Source organism: Ornithodoros turicata, chromosome 10 (genome assembly GCF_037126465.1).
Source record: "Ornithodoros turicata isolate Travis chromosome 10, ASM3712646v1, whole genome shotgun sequence".
Taxonomy (NCBI): Eukaryota; Metazoa; Arthropoda; class Arachnida; order Ixodida; family Argasidae; genus Ornithodoros; species Ornithodoros turicata.
This window is the reverse complement of record NC_088210.1, coordinates 29,685,257-29,707,002: the sequence shown is the minus strand read 5'-3', so window position 1 is coordinate 29,707,002 and position 21,746 is coordinate 29,685,257. Positions and strand designations below refer to the sequence as shown.

General features: G+C 44.1%; 1 protein-coding gene and 2 long non-coding RNA genes across 5 annotated transcripts; 2 read left to right on the top strand and 1 right to left on the bottom strand.

Annotated features, from left to right (window-relative positions):
* Nucleotides 1–672: 672 nt before the first annotated feature.
* On the top strand, nt 673–14,635 carry LOC135370486 (Na(+)/citrate cotransporter-like). 3 transcript variants are annotated; one of them, XM_064604240.1, is made up of 14 exons: nt 673–917; nt 975–1,075; nt 1,156–1,305; nt 1,676–2,120; nt 3,072–3,135; nt 4,322–4,441; nt 6,302–6,418; nt 6,478–6,558; nt 7,065–7,175; nt 7,296–7,476; nt 7,976–8,137; nt 8,521–8,661; nt 14,219–14,278; nt 14,380–14,635. In XM_064604240.1, the coding sequence occupies exons 1-13, from the start codon at nt 893–895 to the stop codon at nt 14,264–14,266; spliced, it is 1,746 nt and encodes a 581-aa protein (XP_064460310.1). In that variant the 5' UTR covers nt 673–892; the 3' UTR covers nt 14,267–14,278; nt 14,380–14,635. The 3 variants fall into 3 exon arrangements, with proteins under 3 accessions (XP_064460310.1, XP_064460309.1, XP_064460308.1); XM_064604239.1 differs by lacking the exon at nt 14,380–14,635 and adding an exon at nt 11,310–11,460 and having other exon boundaries at nt 14,219–14,273; XM_064604238.1 differs by lacking the exons at nt 14,219–14,278; nt 14,380–14,635 and adding an exon at nt 11,310–11,497.
* On the bottom strand, nt 9,310–10,215 carry LOC135370484 (uncharacterized). Its single transcript, XR_010415361.1, has 2 exons — nt 10,082–10,215; nt 9,310–9,825 (listed from the first exon to the last, which is right to left on the bottom strand). It is a non-coding gene; the product is annotated as an uncharacterized LOC135370484 (long non-coding RNA).
* A 2,879-nt stretch (nt 14,636–17,514) lies between the features above and the next one.
* Nucleotides 17,515–21,519, top strand: LOC135370483 (uncharacterized). The gene is made up of 11 exons (XR_010415360.1): nt 17,515–17,557; nt 17,643–17,720; nt 18,772–18,834; nt 18,934–18,993; nt 19,103–19,320; nt 19,420–19,992; nt 20,057–20,280; nt 20,360–20,446; nt 20,553–20,615; nt 21,207–21,259; nt 21,365–21,519. It is a non-coding gene; the product is annotated as an uncharacterized LOC135370483 (long non-coding RNA).
* The last annotated feature ends 227 nt before the right edge of the window (nt 21,520–21,746 follow it).

The window sequence follows — 21,746 nt, the reverse complement described above, 5'->3', positions numbered from 1 at the left end:
TTCTTCTTCTTATTTATCGTCTTTCGTTGTCTTTCCCCGTCCAAACCCCAGTATATTCACCTTAAAAGAGAACTTCACCACATAACACCCTCCTCGCCAACCATGATTCCGAATGATATCTATCGTTCTGTCCCCTGATTTGTTAGAAAATGGAGACAGAATATTATCATTCGGAATTGTGGCTGGCTAGGAGCGTGCTATGCGGTGAAGTTCTGCTTTTCCCTGGGTTTTCCGCAGACGCTTTAAGACAAACGTCGGCAGTGTTGCCTGTGAAGTCGGCCCCTGACGCACGGTCCCCCCCCCCCCCTGCGATAGTCGTGGCGTTGCACGCCTATAAGCGTGGCCGACAACGGTAAGCAGTTCTATCACCACCACCACCATCTGCTTTTAGAGTGCGCCTCATGTGAAAACCCTTATCTATCCCTTATCTTTCCTTTCAATAAATATATATCCCCCCCCCTTATCTATACGCGAAGGAGACGCAGATCTTGGGACTAGCTCGTGGTATGTTCTAGGCATTCATGGGCATTCTCTATGGTGCAGTAGAAGAAGAAGCAGGCCAGCGTGGGAAGAATGGGGAAGAACTCCCTCCCCTCCCCCTCATACTCCCCTCTCATACTCCTGGCCAATCGCCCTGTGTGGCTAAGGGCCATCTCCTTTGTGGCTGAAGAAGAAGAAGAAGAGGAAGAGCTACAATCAGTATTACCATACTATTATCAACCACTCCGTTTTTAGCTTTTTCCAAAGTGCACAAGTGCGTGTTTTCCTGTGCTTTTGTATATCAGGAACCCTGGCCATCTCATCGACATGGTAATGGCCATTGGACGACAAAGAAGAAGAAGAAGCACAATCTACACAATCATTCCAATTTCATTCCAATGAAGACACCTTTATGGCAACGGCACAGAAACGTACATGTAAGTGAAGTTGTCCTTTTGCCCTCCGTTTAGTTCATAAGCAGTGGTATTATCCAGTTTACAGGGACCTACGATCGACAATAGCCCGGAGAGCGAAAGTAATCAATACATACTGTACGCCCGTTTTTCTCATACCCCTGCTTACGAAAGGAACCAAAGTAAGATCAATGATTGTCTCTTACCTGTTGTTAATAGTTGCGTGCTTGTGATTGTGTGATTCATTGTGATTGTTCTGCAGGAAGCGAAATGCGCATACGGCCTTTTTCTGATGTTCAACTCCTGGGTGTTCGAGACCATCCCGGCACCCATGACGTCTTCGCTGCCCTTCGTGCTGCTTCCACTCCTGGACATAATGGCACCCGACGACGTCGCCCTTCAATACCTTAATGTTAGTACGGTGTCAACCATTGAGTCTCATTGAAGTACACGTTGAAACATTGCCGTCAAGTTTGAGTCCGCCTGAACCACACGCCAGTGCAAGCCACTGACTTTCGTTGCATTTCCTTCTGCAATGTCCAAGGCGTACGAAACTTCGTACGTTATCGGGAGATATTATCTCGATGTGTCTTAACCAACAAGAGCCCCGAGGAAACAAAATGTCAAACGGAAGGCAATGCTCTTCAAATACCGTCCTACACATGATGGAGGAACATAAGTCATCGTTTAGCAATGATTAACACACACTCGACGGGTATAATAAAGATGTGCGGTTTCGATTCCTTCCTATCTGACCACATTTCAAACCCTGTATGTTTCAGGACACCTTCCTATTCGTCTTATCCGTAATGCTGATAGCAATGGCCATAGAAGCCACGAATCTCTACAACCGGATCTCTCTGACAATGCTAAGCCGCCTCGGGACCGGAGTGAAGAGTGTCTTCACCGGAGTAGTTGTCCTATCTTGTATGACAACGCTGGTGCTTACGAGCTCCACAGCCACACTGGTTGTGTTCCCTATCGTTGAGTCCACCATCGCCGAGATAGAGTGCGATAACCTTACCAGTGCGAAGAGAAAGCGCATGCGTCGGAAAGCGTCCGTACAGGCACGTTTGAGCGCTCGCATGGACGATGAGGGCTCTGCAGCGGTCCTTCCTTCCGCAACAAATGTTCCCACCCAGGACAGCAAGGCTGCCGCGAGCGAACGTCGACCATCTCGGAAATTGTCTATTGCAGCTATCGAGCATCTGGATGCCGGTGTTTATGGTGAGCACGTCCTTCTAATAGCGAGCTTTAGGGAACCACAGACACTTCCCAGATCCCTGTCAGAATCAGCGAATCAGAGCGCAGCGGATTGAGTAGTGGACGAATATCCTTCTATAGTAGCGAGTTTTAGGGAACCACAGACACTTCCCGGATCCCTGTCAGAATCAGCGAATCAGAGCGCAGCGGATTGAGTAGTGGATGAATACGGATGTATGATTCGCCATAGCTGAAACTGGTCTGTGTTCCCGGCTCCTTCTTAAGTGCAATGGTGGCTGTGAACACAAGAGGCCACGTTACATGGGTTCCGGGAATGAGCGGCTTGTCCCGTAAGAGATTCACGGCGAAGGACGACATAGGGCCATTTCTCACTTGGCAACGCCGACGCGACGTCGCATTGGGCGTCGCCAGGTGAGATATAGCCTTCAACATCAAGCGCTGTGACATAATCTTTTCGAAAACGATGACAAATAGTCGTCAATCACGGAATTTGTAAATCCGAAATAGTAGCTTTTTGCATTAGAAGGCGCTGCCGTATATGATACGAAGTCGCAGAGCGTGAAGCAACATGGCTATCCTATAGTCTCTAAAAACAGAGCTTCACCGCATAGCACGCTCCTAGCCAACCATCATCCAAGACTGCATGACAAGGTTCTCTCTCTTGATTTGATGAAAAAGAGGAACGTACGGCACTTTTTGCGTGGCAATTATGAACTTCGTAATACCATAAAAATGGCGTACGCCCCCCGTCTTCGGCAAAGCAGGGGAAAGAATGGTGTCACTCGGGATGATGATTGGGCTTGGAGCCTGTTATGCTGTGAAGTTCTGGTTTTAGAGTACACACTCCTAAAAATAGCTTCAACGCACAGCCTGCTCCCAGCCAACTATCATCGACTGGGACGAAAAAAAAAAAAGTCTTGCTTGCATGTTCATGTTCACGTTTTGTCCGTGCAGGGCTCGCTAGACGCGTCAGCGTCATCAGTGAAGACTTTGCAAGCAAGTTCGAGCGCGAGTTCAAGTAAGTGTAACGGCGCATCTTCCCTCATGTACACTCTTAAAAATGAACTTCACCGCACAGCACGCTCCTAGCCAACCATCATCTCGAATGATATCGTTATCTGCCCTGATTTGTTGAAAACAGGAGGTGTACGCCTTTTTTGTGACACTTATGCTGTTCATAATTGTAAAAAAATAAGGCGTACGCCTCCCGTTTTCAACAAATCAGGGCAGATAACGATATCATTCGAGATGATGGTTGGCTAGGAGCGTGCTATGCGGTGAAGTTCATTATTAAGAGTGTACCAACCGTTTCCGAAGTACACTGTTAAAATAGAACTTCGCCACACAGCACGCTCCTAGCCAACCACCATTCAGAATGATACCATTCTGTGGCATTTGTTCAAAACAGGGGGAGGAGCCTGTCTGGGACATGCATAATCTGTCCGAGATAGGCGCCACCTCCCATTTTCGGCAAATCATGACACAGAATGATATCATTCGGAATGGTGGTTGGCTAGGAGCATGCTATGTGGTGAAGTTCTATTCCAACAGCGTAGATAGGCTTCAACATACACTCTTAAAAATGAACTTCACCGCACAGCACGCTCCTAGCCAACCAACATCTCGAATGATATCGTTATCCGCCCTGATTTGTTGAAAACGGGAGGCGTACGCCTTTTCTGTGACAATTATGAACAGCATAAGTGTCACAAAAAAGGCGTACGCCACCCGTTTTCAACAAATCAGGGCAGATAACGATATCATTCGAGATTACGGTTGGCTAAAAACGTGCTATGCGGTGAAGTTCATTTTTAAGAGTGTACACTCTAAAAACAGATAGCATAGCACGCTGTCAAGCCAACCGTTCCCACAAATGACAGGGCTATCGCTTCTGATTCGAAGAGAGAGGGGAAGTTTTCATATATCCAAATTGCCACAAAAAGGCGTACGCCCCCCCCTCTCTCTCTCTCTCTTTCTTGGAGTCAGAAGCGATAACCCTATCATTCGTGGCATTGGTTGTCGGAGGGCGTGCTGTGCGGCGGTGAAGTTATGTTCTTAGAGTGTAGCTTCGCTGTAAAATGCTCCCTTGCGGTGCCCGGTGACACATTTGTCGTTACCTGATGTCCGACTTCGGTTGGCCATGTTCAGCCTTATATGCGTCATAAACTAAATATATGAAATTAGCCTTTTTACATTTCCAACAGAAAGTACCAGCACATCAAGGAGACATTGTTGCTATCTGTCGTCTACTGCACGACACTCGGGAGCATCGGTTCACTGTACGCCAATTCTTCAAGCAGAATATTGTTTCGTTACTTGGAAGAGTAAGTAAAGGAAATGGATAATACTTGTACAGGCTGCTGAAAGGGTACTTCGATGTGCCAACATAGGGAGAAAGATGTGACATTTGTCTCTTCGTGCACGCGTGGGAAACAGTGTTGTACCCGCTACCCGAAAAAGGTAGCGTAATACCGATACGCGCTACCTGAGCAAAAAGTAACGAAATCCCGATATCGTTACACGTACCTAAAAGTAGCGGAATAACCGTTAGCCGTAGAAAGTAACGCGATACTTCATGCGCTACTTTTTATGAAACAAACAAACAGTATCGTTGATGACGTACTTCAACCGTCTTAAACTAATAAATAATAAAATAAAATAATATCTCAAAATAATAAATAATAAAACAAAATAATATCTCAAAATAATAAATCGACGTCCAGTGGAGGTTACACGTAGGTCGCCTGAAGGCTATAATTTGGGCCGTTTTTACAAATTTACTAAAGCCACTTTGGTCGATATTCTGCATATCTTTTTCTCTTCCTCTAAGGGAAATAAAACACACAGCAAGTCTACCGATAAGAGGCTCAACAGCTTTGTCACAAAAAGAACTCAGATTGCCCGGAATGAGAAGTTAGTAAACATACCATGGTGTGCTTTTTCAAATTGGACGTTGACTTCCTTGACGCACAGATAAAGCTTTCCCACCGAGGCGCATAGTGGACATCTGAACACCCCGCTACCGTTTTCTTTCGCCTCCTTATACTCAAAGATGCTTGCGGTAGCAGACCATGGTCCCTCCATTGCAGCGGACAGGAAATGGCAACGGTCAAGCACCTAAGCGTACGTGGTGCAATATCATGTGGAATATCATGACTCACAGCTAGCGGGGACGGCCCCAGAATGCAGTAGGACTGACGTCAGAAGGCTAATCCCAAACAGGGAACTCGTGGAGGAACAGCCTCTTTGTAAGATAACGGCCTCTGTGCCCTCCTTTTGGGCTATTTGCCAGGTCCTCGCAGAAAGAGTTGTGGTATTGGGCAGCTTGTTCGAAGGCAGGCAGAGTGGAGGAAAGTAGTGGTAACGGTAGCGCTCAAAGATTGCGCTACCGCAAATTTGTAACGGAAGTACTTCTTCGTTACCAGTTTAAAAAAGTAGCGCGATCTCTACTCCGCTACCGAAAAAAGTAACGGATACGGTAGCGCAGCTACTAGTAACGGCGCTACGTACAACACTGGTGGGAAACCAAGCGTCATTTTCTGTACTTCTTCACGCTTAAAACGGAACAGTACAGAATCATATAGCATAGGACTCCGGCCCTCACTGTGAGATATTATGTGCCTCAGGTGGAATTAGATGCTTCATTATTCCGTTTCACCACATAAACGCTCGCGATGAGGTAGGGTATCGCCCCCTGGCGATGAAACTCCCCACATCATCATCATTCCAATAAAGTTGTTTGTATTTGCACATAGCAGACTGAAGGACAAACACTGCACAGACATTGTTATCTTTACTGGCTCCTCTACTCCCCAACATACCCCTCCAATGTTTGGCGACACCCCTTACATTTATACGTGTGCACCAACTAGAGGGAGGACCATGCTTTAGAGACATGTGGGTAATTATACGCGAAGCTGTTATAGTGCAAGTGTAAAAATCTCCCCAAATTTTTTGTAACACCCCCCGTGGTTGAGATTCGGGATAAACCACTGCTGCGTACCCTTCAACATCACCTTTGTTCTTGCAGCGTTGTTTCCGTAACTTCCTTATTAGTCTTATTAGTCTTAGTGTCTAGTCTTAGTCTAGTAGAAGCATAAAAACTAATAACAAACATGGTCGTCGTCGTCTCATGATGATGGTGATCATGTGTTTCGGTGATGGGCTATGAACTTCATTTGCAGAAGGTATTCCTACAAGAGCCTCTCCTTCTTGACTTGGCTGTGTTTGTGTGCTCCTGTGTCTGCGGCCAGCGTTTTTACATGCTGGATTGTCATCTTCGACCTCTTTCTGAAGGAATAGTACGTACACGTTTTGCAATCAATCAAAATGGCGTGTAGTAATGAATTCACTTTTGTAGTGACTGTGCCGTTGACGAGGAGACCAGGGAGAACATTGAAGCAATTTTGGAAGAAAAATATCGCTTCCTCGGTTCTGTAACGTATGACCCTTTTCCATTTCTCTCGTTTTCCGTTTCTATTTTTATTTTTAACCGTGCTAGCACCGCGAAGCAACTGTGGCTATGAGCAGCGTACAGATATTGACAGACGGAGATAGGATAGGAGGAAGGACTGCGGGACAGGGGGTGTTAGTATGCGTCCTGGGCCGACTTCAGGGGGAAACGTGCCGACATTCGTCTGGGAAGTCTTCGGAAAACCCAGGGAAAACCTCGGACAGCACAGCCGGTGGTAGGATTCGAACCCACCTCCTCCCTGTCTTGAGCAAGACATTGGCTATACCACCCACGAGCGGGACGGGACGCCTTAACCTGCTCGGCCGTGCTGCTGGTCATTTATCTGTTCTAGTCAATACTGGGTTACATACTGGGTTCAGTACTGGGGTACATAACATAAGTTACCATCGGTAGCTTATCTCAGTAGATGCTATGAAATTCAAGACTCCTACTAGTCATATCGTTCCTAAAGGACTTGTGTTCTACATTTGCAGAAAATCTGAGATCTTTGTGGTTGCTGTCACCATATTGCTGTTCACGGCTGTGCTGCTCATCCAGTCTTCATCGGCCGGTCTTTTCGGATGGCGAGATGCCACTTCGGTCCTGTACGTCACTGTTTTACGCGGTTCCTAGGAAGTTGATTGGTCATGCAGCTTCTATAGGCACAACTCTTTCCAGTCAATCTTGTAGAATGCAACCTTAAGAGCGGTTCTCCTTTCTCGCAGCTTCGCGAACGACACTACTTGTGTCTTCGTAGTCGTGCTGCTGTTTTTCGCACTTCCTCAGAACCCGAAGAACGATTTGTTTGAGGACACCTTCCTGGAATGGGCTTTAGTTCAGCAGAAGATCCCTTGGAGTATCTTTCTCACGTACGGAGGCGGCCTTTGCATGGCAACGGCTTTCCAGGTAACTTATCAATATTAACACCGCGGAGCAACTGTTTCCGTTAATCCCTTTCGGGACGACATGGACGGAAGCTTATGCGAACCTTAAGAACTATTTGCAAACATTTCGGGATCATGAATCTAAAATGGGACAAATGCCGATCTGTAATAGACCTCTACCAGAGAAACGTCATCATGACGTTGGTAGACTGACTGAAACCGAAACAAATCGGAAGGGGAGGGCTGGGTTCCACGAACGGGCACTTGTTCGCCGCCTCCTATTGAAAGAAAAGTAGGACCGAAGGTCGCGCCCCTGTCAGGGACCATCGTAATCCCCTCAAGATAATGGCTTTCGATCGCGACCTCGTTCGCCCCCTAACTTCGGGCGTAGCTCAAATCTACCAAATTGGTGGCGCTGTCGAACACTATGACGTCATTTGCTTACAACCAGGGAGAGGTCTACTGCTCCATTTATTTGCCCCTTTTGAGAGTATACAACTACGTGCGGTTATTCTTTGCAGAAGTCTGGTCTTGCCTTGTTGGTGACTGATGGCCTAGCGTTCATGAAAGGTTGGAACCCAATCATCGTACAGTTCGTGTTAATGCTTGTCACTTCATTGCTGACGGAGGTGAATAACGATGCGGCAACAGCGACGGTATTAATTCCCATTGCTTGCGATTTGGTAAGTGTAATCAGGCGACACCAAACCCCAACCAACCCAAGTCAAGCGCCGATAAGGCCTGAGCTCAGCCGCAGGCTACGAACTCACGTGAAGGTCGACGTGGCGTATCGCTGAGCTCGATCATGCCGCATATTAGCACACTCACTGGATAACATCACACTTGTCCCCAGAGCAAGTGTTATTTTGCGCGCTAGTATGTGGCATGATAGAGTTCAGCGATACGCCATATCGACCTCCACGTGGGTTCTTAGCGCATGCCTGAGCTCATGCCTCATCAGATTATTGTGAGTTTCGCGACCTGAAATGCCAAGCTATGGTTTTAAGCAGATATATCTCAGTCAGTTTGATCGAACAGATACACATCATACCCGATGTTTTTCCAGGCTGACTCGTCGCACGTGAACCCTCTATATTACACTTTTCCGGTGACAGCAGCAAGCTGCACCGGGATGCTGCTGCCTGTAGCATCGGTACCGATGGCACTGGCCTATGGAACGCTTGAGAATTACCAGAAATGCAAAATGGTAAGGAACTAGCTGTACTAGACGTCGGCAACATGTCGCAGAGCGTGGGGGGGGGGGGAGAGGACAAGACAAGCGAACAGCACAAGGCAACAGCTATGTTAGTTCCATGAACTGGGGAACTCACTGTATACACTGAGCAGTGTCTGTACAAAGAGAAAATCCGGTCTTTACGAGACTGAAGGAGTCCCGTGCTCTGGTTCAGACCTCTACGATACCCTGACTACGTACTGGGTGCTCCCAAGACTACGTTCAGACGGTATAGGAGATTGGAACCCCATCTAACTTAAACAAATTTGGAACTGCCACAAGAAGGAATAGCAAAATTAATTTCCTGGGGATTTCCTAACCTTAATCCTACGTGGCATAAGTTTCGACAAAAGTGTGCGGAACACGCGAGAGACTTTTCCCACAGCACGACACCCTAGCGTCGAGCAGAAGCTGAGGGGTTCGCGAGTGCGCTGGTTGCGATACTTGCGGTTTCGCTGAAACGTACCCGCTACCGGCGCACTCCTCAAACGATCCCGCGGCTTTTATGTTGCGCCGAAGGAAAACTCTGCCGCTCGGGTGTGCCGTAAACTTCGTGGGACATGTATACCTATCCCCCGATCTATCTAGCCGCGGCCCCAGAGAACACAAGCAACGCTCAGGTGATCAAACAGCAGCATGTTTATTCGCTTACACTGCGGTTTCCTGCAGAAGAACGAATGTCAGGATGAATTTATTTTTCTCACTTAAGAAAGCTACAGGTTCCGTCACAGTAGAAAGGGAGACAGCACGTGTAAAGTGGCTATCAACGATAACACCTTGCTATCGTCACCTTTTCAAAGGTGTGGCAAGTGCAGGATGTCTTCGGAAGGGCAGTTACCCAGGCTCTGCGGGCAGTGCTTCTCGTAGGACGACCTTGTCGGCGACTCCGACAGCAGTTTAGCAAGCGTCGATGCAAGTCGATGAGGAACTCTTCCCACTTGCGGTCGCTGTGGCCGCAAAGCGTCCGTACCGTCAAGTTCAGGCGCAGTGGGGTATCCGAGGGCGGATATGCTGCAGAGCTGTTGCTACAGTACCATACGGAGGGAAGTCATCTGCTGCAGCAGGCTTTGTGCTGCCGACGTAGGTTCGTGCAACCGTCGCTGTCTAGGGGGCCGGGATTCCTCTTGGTCGACATGACTGGCAAGAAAAATTGTGAAACACAGCACAACAAAGGCACACACCGAAACATAAAAAGGCACAGAACAAGAATGAAACACTAGCGGAAACCGCTAACAGCTATCTGCTCCCTGGATAGCTTAGACCCGAAGTTAGGCGCCAAATTTTACGATTGAGACCCTTAAACCAACGTGGTTGCCACAAGAAGGCCACAGTCCCAGAGAACACAAGCAACATTCAGGTTAACCAGCAAGAAATAGCATAATTATTCGCTTACGTCGCCGTTCCCTGGAGTAGGCCACTTCTGGCTGCCGAAACAGGAACCCGTCCGCCGCTCGTTGCCCGGATGTTGCTCGTACCAGTCGTCGGGGAGGCTCTCCTTGCTGCGCTGGTAGCGCTACGGGTTATATAGGCTTTAGGTTCCCTCGCAGGGAAGAGGGAAACTGCACGTGTGAGGATACTATCGGCGATGACATTTTGCTATCGCCGTGCTTCTTATCTTAGCAAAAGATAATTCTAAAAGAGATTTGGGTTTCCAGAATAAATGGGCGTTCTATGGGTTGCCCAACGATGAAACGTTAGATTTCGAAGTTATGCAAACCGTGCATAATAGTTTTCTTTTCGTTTTAAGTGATATAACATAAAGAAAAACAAAGCCACAGGATACTGGGGTAAAGGCTATATTAGGTAGTGCGACGTGCCACAGTCAACACGGTAGTGACTACAAAAAAAAAAAAAGAATAAAGAAGAAGAAGAAAGAGACAGAGATTACGTACATTTCATATCACAATATGAAAAATATACAAACGGAATGACCACAGTGTAACACTTAGCATAAAAAAAAACAAAAAAAAAACACATTTGTAGTGAATAGGGTTACCCCTGTTGGGGCAAAAGACGAAGGGGGCCTGATATGATTACGGAAAGGTGTGAGAGGGGGAGCCTGAGCCCGAGCCTCTTCAGGGGCCCGCACGACCCAAGGCCCGTCGGTTGCTAGCTCCTGTAAACGTCAGGAGAAAGGCCCGGGCAGGAGTTCTCTCGCCGGCCCTGGATATGATGGGTGGTTAATGCTATAGAAGATTGTGTGACTGAGTATTTAATACTGGCAACGAACATCATGTAACAACTGTGTTTGCAGTGCAAGAACATAACTGCGTAATTTCGTTCGCGGTCTTTGCATTTGTCAAGTCTATCGTGTGCAAACAGCGTTCTTGAATCATTCTTTGCTAGTTCTGCCAGACACTGGAAGAGAGGATCATTTTGGTAATGTGCGCGTCTATAGATTAGTCATAGCCGATAATCATAACTGCTCTCATATGAGGGGTAGGTTTGAAAATATGCTTTGTGCTAACGTTATATTCTGCATTCGTAATTGCTCGCGCTCCGTTTTTCTGTAACATCACCTCCTGCAGTAGAACCTGAGGTCGAGAAGGCAGGGTGTTACCTACCGAGTTATCCTAATGTTGTGTGGTCGATTTCATATACATTATTTTTTTCTTCAACAGATTATTCCCGTCCTTATTGTGAAGATGGTGGCGGTGCTGTCAATCTTTGTTACCGTTCACCTTACTGGCTGCTACTACTACAGCTTCTACAGTTACCCTTCCTGGGCTAACAAGACTAGAAGTAGCAAATAAAAAATGAGGAACGGATGATGTAAGGCACCATACCATAAATGCCCTTAAGTCCCCCATTCAGCCTTCCACTATTTCTCTTCCTTCATTCTATCTGTACCTGTAGATCATCGTATATCTTATTAACTCGTCAGCCTACTGGTCCTACGGATCATGGCCCTCTGTGATATGTCCAGTGTGATGTACCATATGTTCTGCTCTTCCATGTAACCGCATAGCAGCTCTTTTAGCGTGCATGTGTATCTTCTATATCACTCTCTAGCCCACGACATATACGCTCTTATAAGACTTCACGCATTGAACGCAAGCACTGAATTGGACGTTGAAAACCATTGTGTCCCTTGTCATCGTCATTGTAATAAACCCACCAGCGAAAAAAAAAAAAGTACCATAGGAAATGCATGGTATGGCCAAGCATATTTGACATATTTGACAAACTTTCAGCGCCAGCAAAGCATTTCATCGCTTTCGCTCCATCTTTTTACGCAAGTTATCAGCAGGTTCACCTTGAAAGTTTTCATAGGGCATTATCAGGCTGTTATCTATAGGCGTGAGTGATGTCTGATTTGACAGGGGGCGTTCTTCGCGATGCGGTTGACCTTTTTTTCAGTCTGGAAAAGAACGGGACGTGGGAGCATGCGCAGTGAATATGTTTACAGGACAGAATAGCCTCTGCACTGCCTCGGCGCGCCTCCCAGCTCAGCAGGGAAAGCACTAACGTTTAGAGGTATTTTCCAGCAATCTTTTTTCGCATAAAGAACACGGAAAAGTCTTCCCGACACCAGCATGTTAATAGTCCTCGTGCACCTAATGGAAAGGTACCCTGTTCACATGCTGTCTAGACTAAGCCTAACGTGAGCCAATGCTGACATAACGTTGGACATCCCACTTCGGAAAGTAATGCGTGTATACCAGATCAATAGTAGGCATAATCATAAAAGTTATGCCAATAATATAATATGTGTCAAACGCGTTCAAATGTGGTAGCTCTATAGGGCAGTCAGGGGTGGCAATATCACGTGTCACAGCGTCACGTGGTGGTGGTTGTGGCTGTCAATAAAAGTATGTGTCAAAACAGCCAAAATATATAGCCACAACCACTTCATTCGTCGCTGTAATTTGGCCAAAAAGGTGAGATGTGCTCTCAGCGCAGAACGTTAGCGGGCTAGAATTGACCATGAACCAAGCAAGGGTGGGGTTGATGTAGAGGCACTGTAAGTGTGGCCCAGAGAGGTTTAGCGTTGGCGATGGAGAAGCAAGTGTTCTATATTTTCTAGATCACCACACTGACGGTGATCTCGGGGGGTCAGCTTGTCTCAGTAAAAGGCACTTTTGAGCCGCATCCGATGAATTAAAGCAGCATCCTGACTGGAGGTATTTCGGGGCCTCCGAAAAGCGAGCGCTGGGTGAACTCTTGCAAGTATATAGATGTGAAGAGCATGTCAACCAGGGCTGACATTAATCGCGGAGGAATGGAATACAAATCGGAAAGTCGCACAACTAATAAAATAATAATAAAGGATTAGTCAGGAATAATATAAGTATATATACAAATAGAAATACTAGTAAAACTAGAAGTACAGAATGTTTTTTTATCAATAGTCAAGAGGTCAACGAAATGGGAGGAGGTCTAAAATATGGTCTAAAATATGGTCTAAAAATAAACAGTTCAAAGTAACCGTCAGAAATTGTCACACACAATAGTGCATGAATGGCCAAATTGGAAATAAAAGGAGCCACACAAATCGTTCGAGGTGATATAATACTCAGAAGACATTGTAGTAATGTTGTAGTGGCAGTTAGAAATATTTTATTGGGGCTGACAGGTTAAGTGGTGAAGGTCCCAGGTGAAGTAGCTCGTAGTATGACCAACGGGTCCCAGCTAACCCCTTGGCCTGTGCTTCAACAACATTCATCGCGGTTGTGCCACATGCATGTCAGATATATCGGAAAGCTATATACATTTTTTTTACCTTCCTTTCAGGCCAGTGCATAGAAAGCTACTGTTTCTTTCTTTGTTTTTTTAATGGACACAAATCATTCGGAAGTCTTGCATTTCGTTTCGTTTCGTTTTCTGGGGGAAAATACACGGGTTTCTCTCTAACTCAAATTAATCAATCTTGGCTCAGTTCCCTAGGGGAAGAGGTTTCGTCACTAGAAACCTTAATTGCCGAAAGAAGTGCCCTCGGAATTGATAGCCGACAGTAAAAATAGTGAGATTGAGATAATACTAAGCACACATCCTCAGAAGAAGGTGCTCTTCATTTTGCAGGTACAATATAGGGCAGAAAGAACAACCGTTGAAACTGGTGGCAAAACAATAAGAGTGTTCAGTTTAAGCTCAGCTTAAACGCGCATACTCCTATAAAGTGCTTATTATTGTCCGCATGGAATGGGAAAGGAACAGGAAAGGTGCTTTTTCCGTTCGCATTGCGTCTGTATGGCCTAAGGAAACACGAGGAGCTGAGTCTCACCTATTTTTTACGTCGTCAAAAAAACAAAGAAAGTCACCTGATTAAGGTGCAGTTAAACACATACTCATGTGTGTTTAATTTTAGATTTAAATAGTTAAATTTTAATATCTCTTAGTTAGCCACACTAAGAAAAACGTAATCTTTCTTCTGCAACTGGGGTGCGGCAGGAAGAGGGATCTCCAAAATTTGTCTTCCGAAAACACCTAGAGCTAAACTTTTTTTTTCATTTTCAGTGAAGAAATAAGCCACCCTATTCAGCTGAAATGAATCACACATATTCAGTAAAATGTGCTCTTTATTCTGCAGGTGGGCTGCGACAAGAAGGACATTCGAAATTTCGCCTCAACAATCTGAGAACACCAAGAGGTTAGTTTTACCTTTTTTTCATTTTCGGTGAAGAAATAAGGGATCCAATTGAGCTCAAATGAACCACACATTCTCAGTATAAGGTGCTCTTTATTCTGCAGGTGGGGTGCGACAAGAAGAGCATTCAAAATTTGGCCTCAACAATAAGAAAACACCAAGATATTAGCCTTACTTTTTTTTTTTCATTTTCAGTGAAGAAATAAGTGATCCATTTGAGCTGAAATGAACCACACATTCTCAGTATAAGGTGCTCTTTATTCTGCAGGTGGGGTGCGTCAAGAAGGGCATTCAAAATTTGGCCTCAATAATCAGAAAACACCAAGAGCATAATGTAAAAACACCGAGACTAGGGAACACGAAGGGACAGACACAACACGTCCCTTCGTGTTCCCTAGTCTCGGGGGTTTTTACATTATGCATCATCTTCACCAGCTCGCTTGCTTCCTAGCCATTTCTTCATTGTCACACCAAGAGGTTAGCCTTACCTCTTTTTTTCATTTTCAGTGAAGAAAGAAGTGATCCAACTGAGCTCAAATGAACCACACGTTCTCGGTATATGGTGCTCTTTATTCTGCAGGTGGTGTGCGACAAGAGGGTCATCTAAAATTTTGCCTTAATAATCACAAAACACCAAGCGGTTCGCCTTACCTCTTTTTTTTTTTCTCATTTTCAGTGAAGAAAAAAGTGATCCAATAGAGCTCAAATGAATCACATATTCTCAGTATAAGGTGCTCTCTATTCTGCAGGTGGGGTGCGACAAGAAGGGCATTCAAAATTTGGCCTCAATAATCAGAAAACACCAAGAGGTGAGCCTTACCTCTTTTTATTCATTTTCAGTGAAGAAATAAGGGATCCAATTGAGCTCAAATGAACCACATATTCTCAGTATAAGGTGCTCTTTATGTCGGTAGGTGGGGTGCGCCAAGAAGAGCACTCGAAATTTGGCCTAAACAATAAGAAAATACCCAGAGGTTCGCCTTACCTCTTCTTTTCATTTTCAGTGAAGAAATAAGTGATCCAATTGAGCTCAAATGAACCACATATTCTCAGTATAAGGTGCTCTTTATTCGGCAGGTTGGGTGCGCCAAGAAGAGCACTCGAAATTTGGCCTAAACAATAAGAAAATACCCAGAGGTTCGCCTTACCTCTTCTTTTCATTTTCAGTGAAGAAATAAGTGATCCAATTGAGCTCAAATGAATCACATATTCTCAATATAAGGTGCTCTTTATTCCGCTGGTGGGGTGCGCCAAGAAGGGCACTCGAAATTTGGCCTCAACAATAAGAAAATACCAAGATGTTCGCCTTACCTCTTTTTTTTTTTTCATTTTCACTGAAGAAATAAGTGATCCAATTGAGCTCAAATGAACCACATATTCTCAGTATAAGGTGCTCTTTATGTCGGTAGGTGGGGTGCGCCAAGAAGAGCACTCGAAATTTGGCCTCAACAATAAGAAAATACCCAGAGGTTCGCCTTACCTCTTCTTTTCATTTTCAGTGAAGAAATAAGTGATCCAATTGAGCTCAAATAAATCACATATTCTCAGTATAAGGTGCTCTTTATTCGGCAGGTTGGGTGCGCCAAGAAGAGCACTCGAAATTTGGCCTAAACAATAAGAAAATACCCAGAGGTTCGCCTTACCTCTTCTTTTCATTTTCAGTGAAGAAATAAGTGATCCAATTGAGCTCAAATAAATCACATATTCTCAGTATAAGGTGCTCTTTATTCGGCAGGTTGGGTGCGCCAAGAAGAGCACTCGAAGTTTGGCCTCAACAATAAGAAAATACCAAGAAGTTCGCCTTACCTCTTTTCTTTTCATTTTCAGTGAAGAAATAAGTGATCCAATTCAGCTCAAATGTATCGCTCATTCTCAATATAAGGTGCTCTTTATTCCGCTGGTGGGGTGCGCCAAGAAGGGCACTCGAAATTTGGCCTCAACAATAAGAAAATACCAAGATGTCCGCCTTACCTCTTTTTTTTTTCATTTTCGCTGAAGAAATAAGTGATCCAATTGAGCTCAAATGAACCACATATTCTCAGTATAAGGTGCTCTTTATGTCGGTAGGTGGGGTGCGCCAAGAAGAGCACTCGAAATTTGGCCTAAACAATAAGAAAATACCCAGAGGTTCGCCTTACCTCTTCTTTTCATTTTCAGTGAAGAAATAAGTGATCCAATTGAGCTCAAATGAACCACATATTCTCAGTATAAGGTGCTCTTTATGTCGGTAGGTGGGGTGCGCCAAGAAGAGCACTCGAAATTTGGCCTAAACAATAAGAAAATACCCAGAGGTTCGCCTTACCTCTTCTTTTCATTTTCAGTGAAGAAATAAGTGATCCAATTGAGCTCAAATGAACCACATATTCTCAGTATAAGGTGCTCTTTATTCGGCAGGTTGGGTGCGCCAAGAAGAGCACTCGAAATTTGGCCTAAACAATAAGAAAATACCCAGAGGTTCGCCTTACCTCTTCTTTTCATTTTCAGTGAAGAAATAAGTGATCCAATTGAGCTCAAATGAATCACATATTCTCAGTATAAGGTGCTCTTATTCTGCAGGTGGGGTGCGCCAAGAAGAGCACTCGAAGTTTGGCCTCAACAATAAGAAAATACCAAGAGGTTCGCCTTACCTCTTTTCTTTTCATTTTCAGTGAAGAAATAAGTGATCCAATTCAGCTCAAATGTATCGCTCATTCTCAATATAAGGTGCTCTTTATTCCGCTGGTGGGGTGCGCCAAGAAGGGCACTCGAAATTTGGCCTCAACAATAAGAAAATACCAAGATGTTCGCCTTACCTCTTTTTTTTTTTCATTTTCAGTGAAGAAATAAGTGATCCAATTGAGCTCAAATGAATCACATATTCTCAGTATAAGGTGCTCTTATTCTGCAGGTGGGGTGCGCCAAGAAGAGCACTCGAAGTTTGGCCTCAACAATAAGAAAATACCAAGAGGTTCGCCTTACCTCTTTTCTTTTCATTTTCAGTGAAGAAATAAGTGATCCAATTCAGCTCAAATGTATCGCTCATTCTCAATATAAGGTGCTCTTTATTCCGCTGGTGGGGTGCGCCAAGAAGGGCACTCGAAATTTGGCCTCAACAATAAGAAAATACCAAGATGTTCGCCTTACCTCTTTTTTTTTTTTTCATTTTCACTGAAGAAATAAGTGATCCAATTGAGCTCAAATGAACCACATATTCTCAGTATAAGGTGCTCTTTATGTCGGTAGGTGGGGTGCGCCAAGAAGAGCACTCGAAATTTGGCCTCAACAATAAGAAAATACCAAGAGGTTCGCCTTACCTCTTTTTTTAATTTTCAGTGAAGAAATAAGTGATCAAATTGAGCTCAAATGAATCACATGTTCTCAATATTAGGTGCTCTTTATTCTGCTGGTGGGGTGCGACAAGAAGGGCACACGAAATTTGGCCTCAACAATAAGAAAATACCAAGAGGTTCGCCATACCTCTTCTTTTCATTTTCAGCGAAGAAATAAGTAATCCAATTGAGCTGAAATGTATCACATATTCTCAGTATAAGGTGCTCTTTATTCGGCAGGTGGGATGCGACAAGAAGGGCATTCAACATTTTGCCTCAATAATCAGAAAACACCAGGAGGTGAGCTTTACCTCTTTTTTTCATTTTTAGTGAAGAAATAAGTGATCCAATTGAGCTCAAATGAATCACATATTCTCAGTATAAGGTGCTCTTTATTCTGCAGGTGGGGTGCGACAAGAAGGGCATTCGAAATTGGGCCTCAATAATCAGAAAACACCAAGAGGTTAGTTTTTCAATTTTCAATAAAGAAATAAGTGATCCTAAAGAGCTCAAATGAATCACATATTCTCAGTATAAATATTCTACAGGTGGGGTGCGACAAGGAGGGCATTCGAAATTTGGCCTCAACGATCCGAGAACAGCGAGGGGTTAGTGTTACCTTCTTTCCAGGTTGCAGTGAAAAAATAAGTTCAACTGTTAAGCTGAAACCACCCACACATTCTCCGAAAAGGGTGCTTTTGCTCTACAGGGAAAATAAGACAAGGAGGAGGACCTTCAAAATTTTGGCTCAGCAATCAAATAACACCACGAGATTTGTCCTATCTTTTTTTTAATTTTCCATGAACAAATAAATGCTCCTATTGAGCTAAAACCAACCATACATATGAAAAAAGTGCTCTTTATTGTGCAGGTGGGATGAGACAATGAGGAGGAACTTCGAAATTTCTCCGAAGTAATCAGAAAACAGCAAGAGGTTAGTCTTCCCTTCTCGTCAATTTTCAGTGAGAATAAAATAAAATGAAAATTGCTCTTCTAGATCTCTAATTAACCGCGCATGCCCAGAAAAAGATGCTCTTTATTCTGCATGTGAGACGAGACGCGAAGAAGGACCTTCAAAATTTGACCTCAGCAATCGGGAAAACAGCTAGAGGTTAGCCTTGCCTTACCTTGTCAAAGCTGAAATTAAACACACACACTCAGGTAATTGAGGTGCTCTTTATTCCGCAGGAGAGATGAGACAAGGAGGACTACCATCCAAATTTTGCCTCACCAATCGGAAAACATCAAGAGGTTAGTCTTACTTGCCAAGTTTCAGTGCAAAAATAAAAGTGCTCCTATAGAGTTCAAATTAACCACACATACCCAGAAAAGGTGCTCTTTATTCTGCAGGTGGGGTGCGACAAGAAGGACATTAGAAATTCGGCCTCAACAATCAGAAAACAGCAAGAGGTTAGTCTTACCTTCTTTTGATTTGTTTTACTCAAAAATTTAAAAGTGCTCCCATTGAGATGAAATTAACCGCCATTGCTCAGAAAAAAAAAAGCTCTCTATCGTGCAGGTGGGATGAGACAAGGAGCAGGGCATCGAAATTTCGCCTCAGCAATCAGAAACGGGTTTTTGTACCTTGTTTTCAATTTTCAGTGAAAAGATAATTGCTCCTATTGAGATGAAATTAACCACACTTACTCAAAAAAAGTGGTCTTTATTCTGCAGGTGGGATGAGACAAGGAGGAGGACCTTCCAAACTTGACCTCACCAATCGGGAAACAGCAAGAGGTTAGTCTTACTTGCCAAGTTTCAGTGCAAAAATAAAAGTGCTCCTATAGAGTTCAAATTAACCACACATACCCAGAAAAGGTGCTCTTTATTCTGCAGGTGGGGTGCGACAAGAAGGACATTAGAAATTCGACCTCAACAATCAGAAAACAGCAAGAGGTTAGTCTTACCTTCTTTTGATTTGTTTTACTCAAAAATTTCAAAGTGCTCCCATTGAGATGAAATTAACCGCCATTGCTCAGAAAAAAAAAAAGCTCTCTATCGTGCAGGTGGGATGAGACAAGGAGCAGGGCATCGAAATTTCGCCTCAGCAATCAGAAACGGGTTTTTGTACCTTGTTTTCAATTCAGTGAAAAGATAATTGCTCCTATTGAGATGAAATTAACCACACATACTCAGAAAAATGTGCTCTTTATTGTGCAGGTGGGGTGAGACACGAAGAAGGACCTTTGAAAGTTGGCCTTAGCAATCAGAAAGTGTTACCTCTTGTAAATTTTCAGTTAAAAAGTAGAAGTGCTCCTATTGAGATGAAATTAACCACACTTACTAAAAAAAGTGGTCTGTATTCTGCAGGTGGGATGAGACAAGGAGGAGGACCTTCCAAACTTGACCTCAGCAATCAGAAAACACCAAGAAGTGGGTCTTACCTTACTTTCAACTTTCGGTGAAAAGGTAAGTGCTCCTATTGAGATGAAATTAATCACACATACTCAAAAAAGTGTTCTTTATTCTGCAGGTGGGATGAGACAAGGAGGAGGACCTTCCAAACTTGACCTCAGCAATCAGAAAACACCAAGAAGCGGGTCTTACCTTCCTTTCAACTTTCAGTGAAAAGATAAGTGCTCCTATTGAGATGAAATGAACCACACATACTCAGAAAATGTGCTCTTTATTGTGCAGGTGGGATGAGATAAGGTGGATCTTCGAGACTTGGCCTCGGCAATCGCAAAACACCAGGTGGTCAGTCCTACCTTCTTTTCAATTTTTATTGAATAAATACATGGGTGTCTATTGAGCTGAAATTGACCATACTACTCAGGAAAAGGTGCTCATCATTTAGCAGGTGAGATGAGACAAAGAGGACCACCTTCGAAATTTTGCCTCACCAGTCGGAGAAAAGCAAGAGGTTAGTCTTACCTTCCTTTCAATTTCCAATGAAAAAAATAAAGATGCTTCTGTTGAGATGCAATTATCCGCGCATATGCTCAGAAATTGTGCTCTTTATTGTGCAGGTGGAACGAGACGAGTAGGACCACCGTCAAAACTTGGCTTCAGCAATCAGAAAACACCAAGAGGTTAGCCTGTTCTTCTTGTCAAATTTCAGTGAAAAAAAAATGAAAATAAAATAAAGGTGCTCCTCTAAAGCTGAAATTAAGGTAGATAAAGAACCTTCGAATTTTCAGCTGCTTCGAGAGTCAGCAAACCCTGCTCTTCAATTGGAACCCAAATTTGAACTCCATAGATAACTTTCGAATTTTCACATTTACAAATACTAAGAGTAACAAGCACAGCAGACCATGCCCTTTAATTTGGACACAAATTTAAGGTCCATAAGAAACCTCCGAGTTTTAACCCTTAAAAGTACCAAGAGGTTAGTTAGGGTTACCTTTTTGCTAATGCTTTGGCCAAAAATTAAGTGCTCAAATCGAACTAGAAAAAAGCTTTAGGGGAAGGTCCATTGTCCTTTGTCGTTTCCCGTTGTCTTTGTTCTTTTCGTTCAAGCTTGTCCTTTCTTTCTCGTGACCGCAAATGGGCACCGCCGTTTTTCGGTTGACATGAGCCATCTAATGCTAACGCAAATTGAAGGCCCATAACGAACCTTCAAATTTTCACCATTTCACCAAATTAACCACACATACTTACAAAAGGTGCTTTTTTTTCTGCAGGTGGGTTGTGACGTGGAGAACTACCATGGAAATTTGGCTTCAGAAAACAAGAGGTCAGCGTTGCCTTTTCCATTATCAGTGAAAAAATAAAAGTGCTGAATAAAATGGAGCTGAAATTGACCACACATTCTCGGTAAAACGTGTGCACTATTCTGCAGTTGGGATGGAACAGCAAGAACGACCGTGGAACTTAGGTATCGGCGCACACTGCTACAGCGGACAGGAAATTTGGCTACAGAAGACTCAGAAACGTTATGCAGTTTCAACTTGTAATTGTCATTCTGTTGCATTTATGTAATTAAAATTTGCCTCTCTTTCATTCAATGTTTAATACAATTAATTCATGAGTCCTGATGGAAAAGTGCAGAATGTTTCGTAAACTCTGACAGGTGAGTGGGCTGTGCTTTGAAGGCTTACAATATTTAAAATCAAACTGGGCTGGTTGTAGCGAGGTCTGACCGGACTTTCCAAACACACACAGCCTACCCCCTCAAGATACCCCAGCGCCTCTCGTGCAAATGCTGCACAAATTACTGGAAA

Bases quoted from the DNA above. Each gene is read 5' to 3' on its own strand.
- LOC135370486 (XM_064604239.1), top strand. From the start codon at position 893: ATGGCAACGGCACAGAAACGTACAT. The intron at 2,121-3,071 runs GTGAGCACGTCC...TTGTCCGTGCAG, and splicing joins TCTGGATGCCGGTGTTTATG to GGCTCGCTAGACGCGTCAGC. The intron at 4,442-6,301 runs GTAAGTAAAGGA...CTTCATTTGCAG, and splicing joins TTGTTTCGTTACTTGGAAGA to AAGGTATTCCTACAAGAGCC.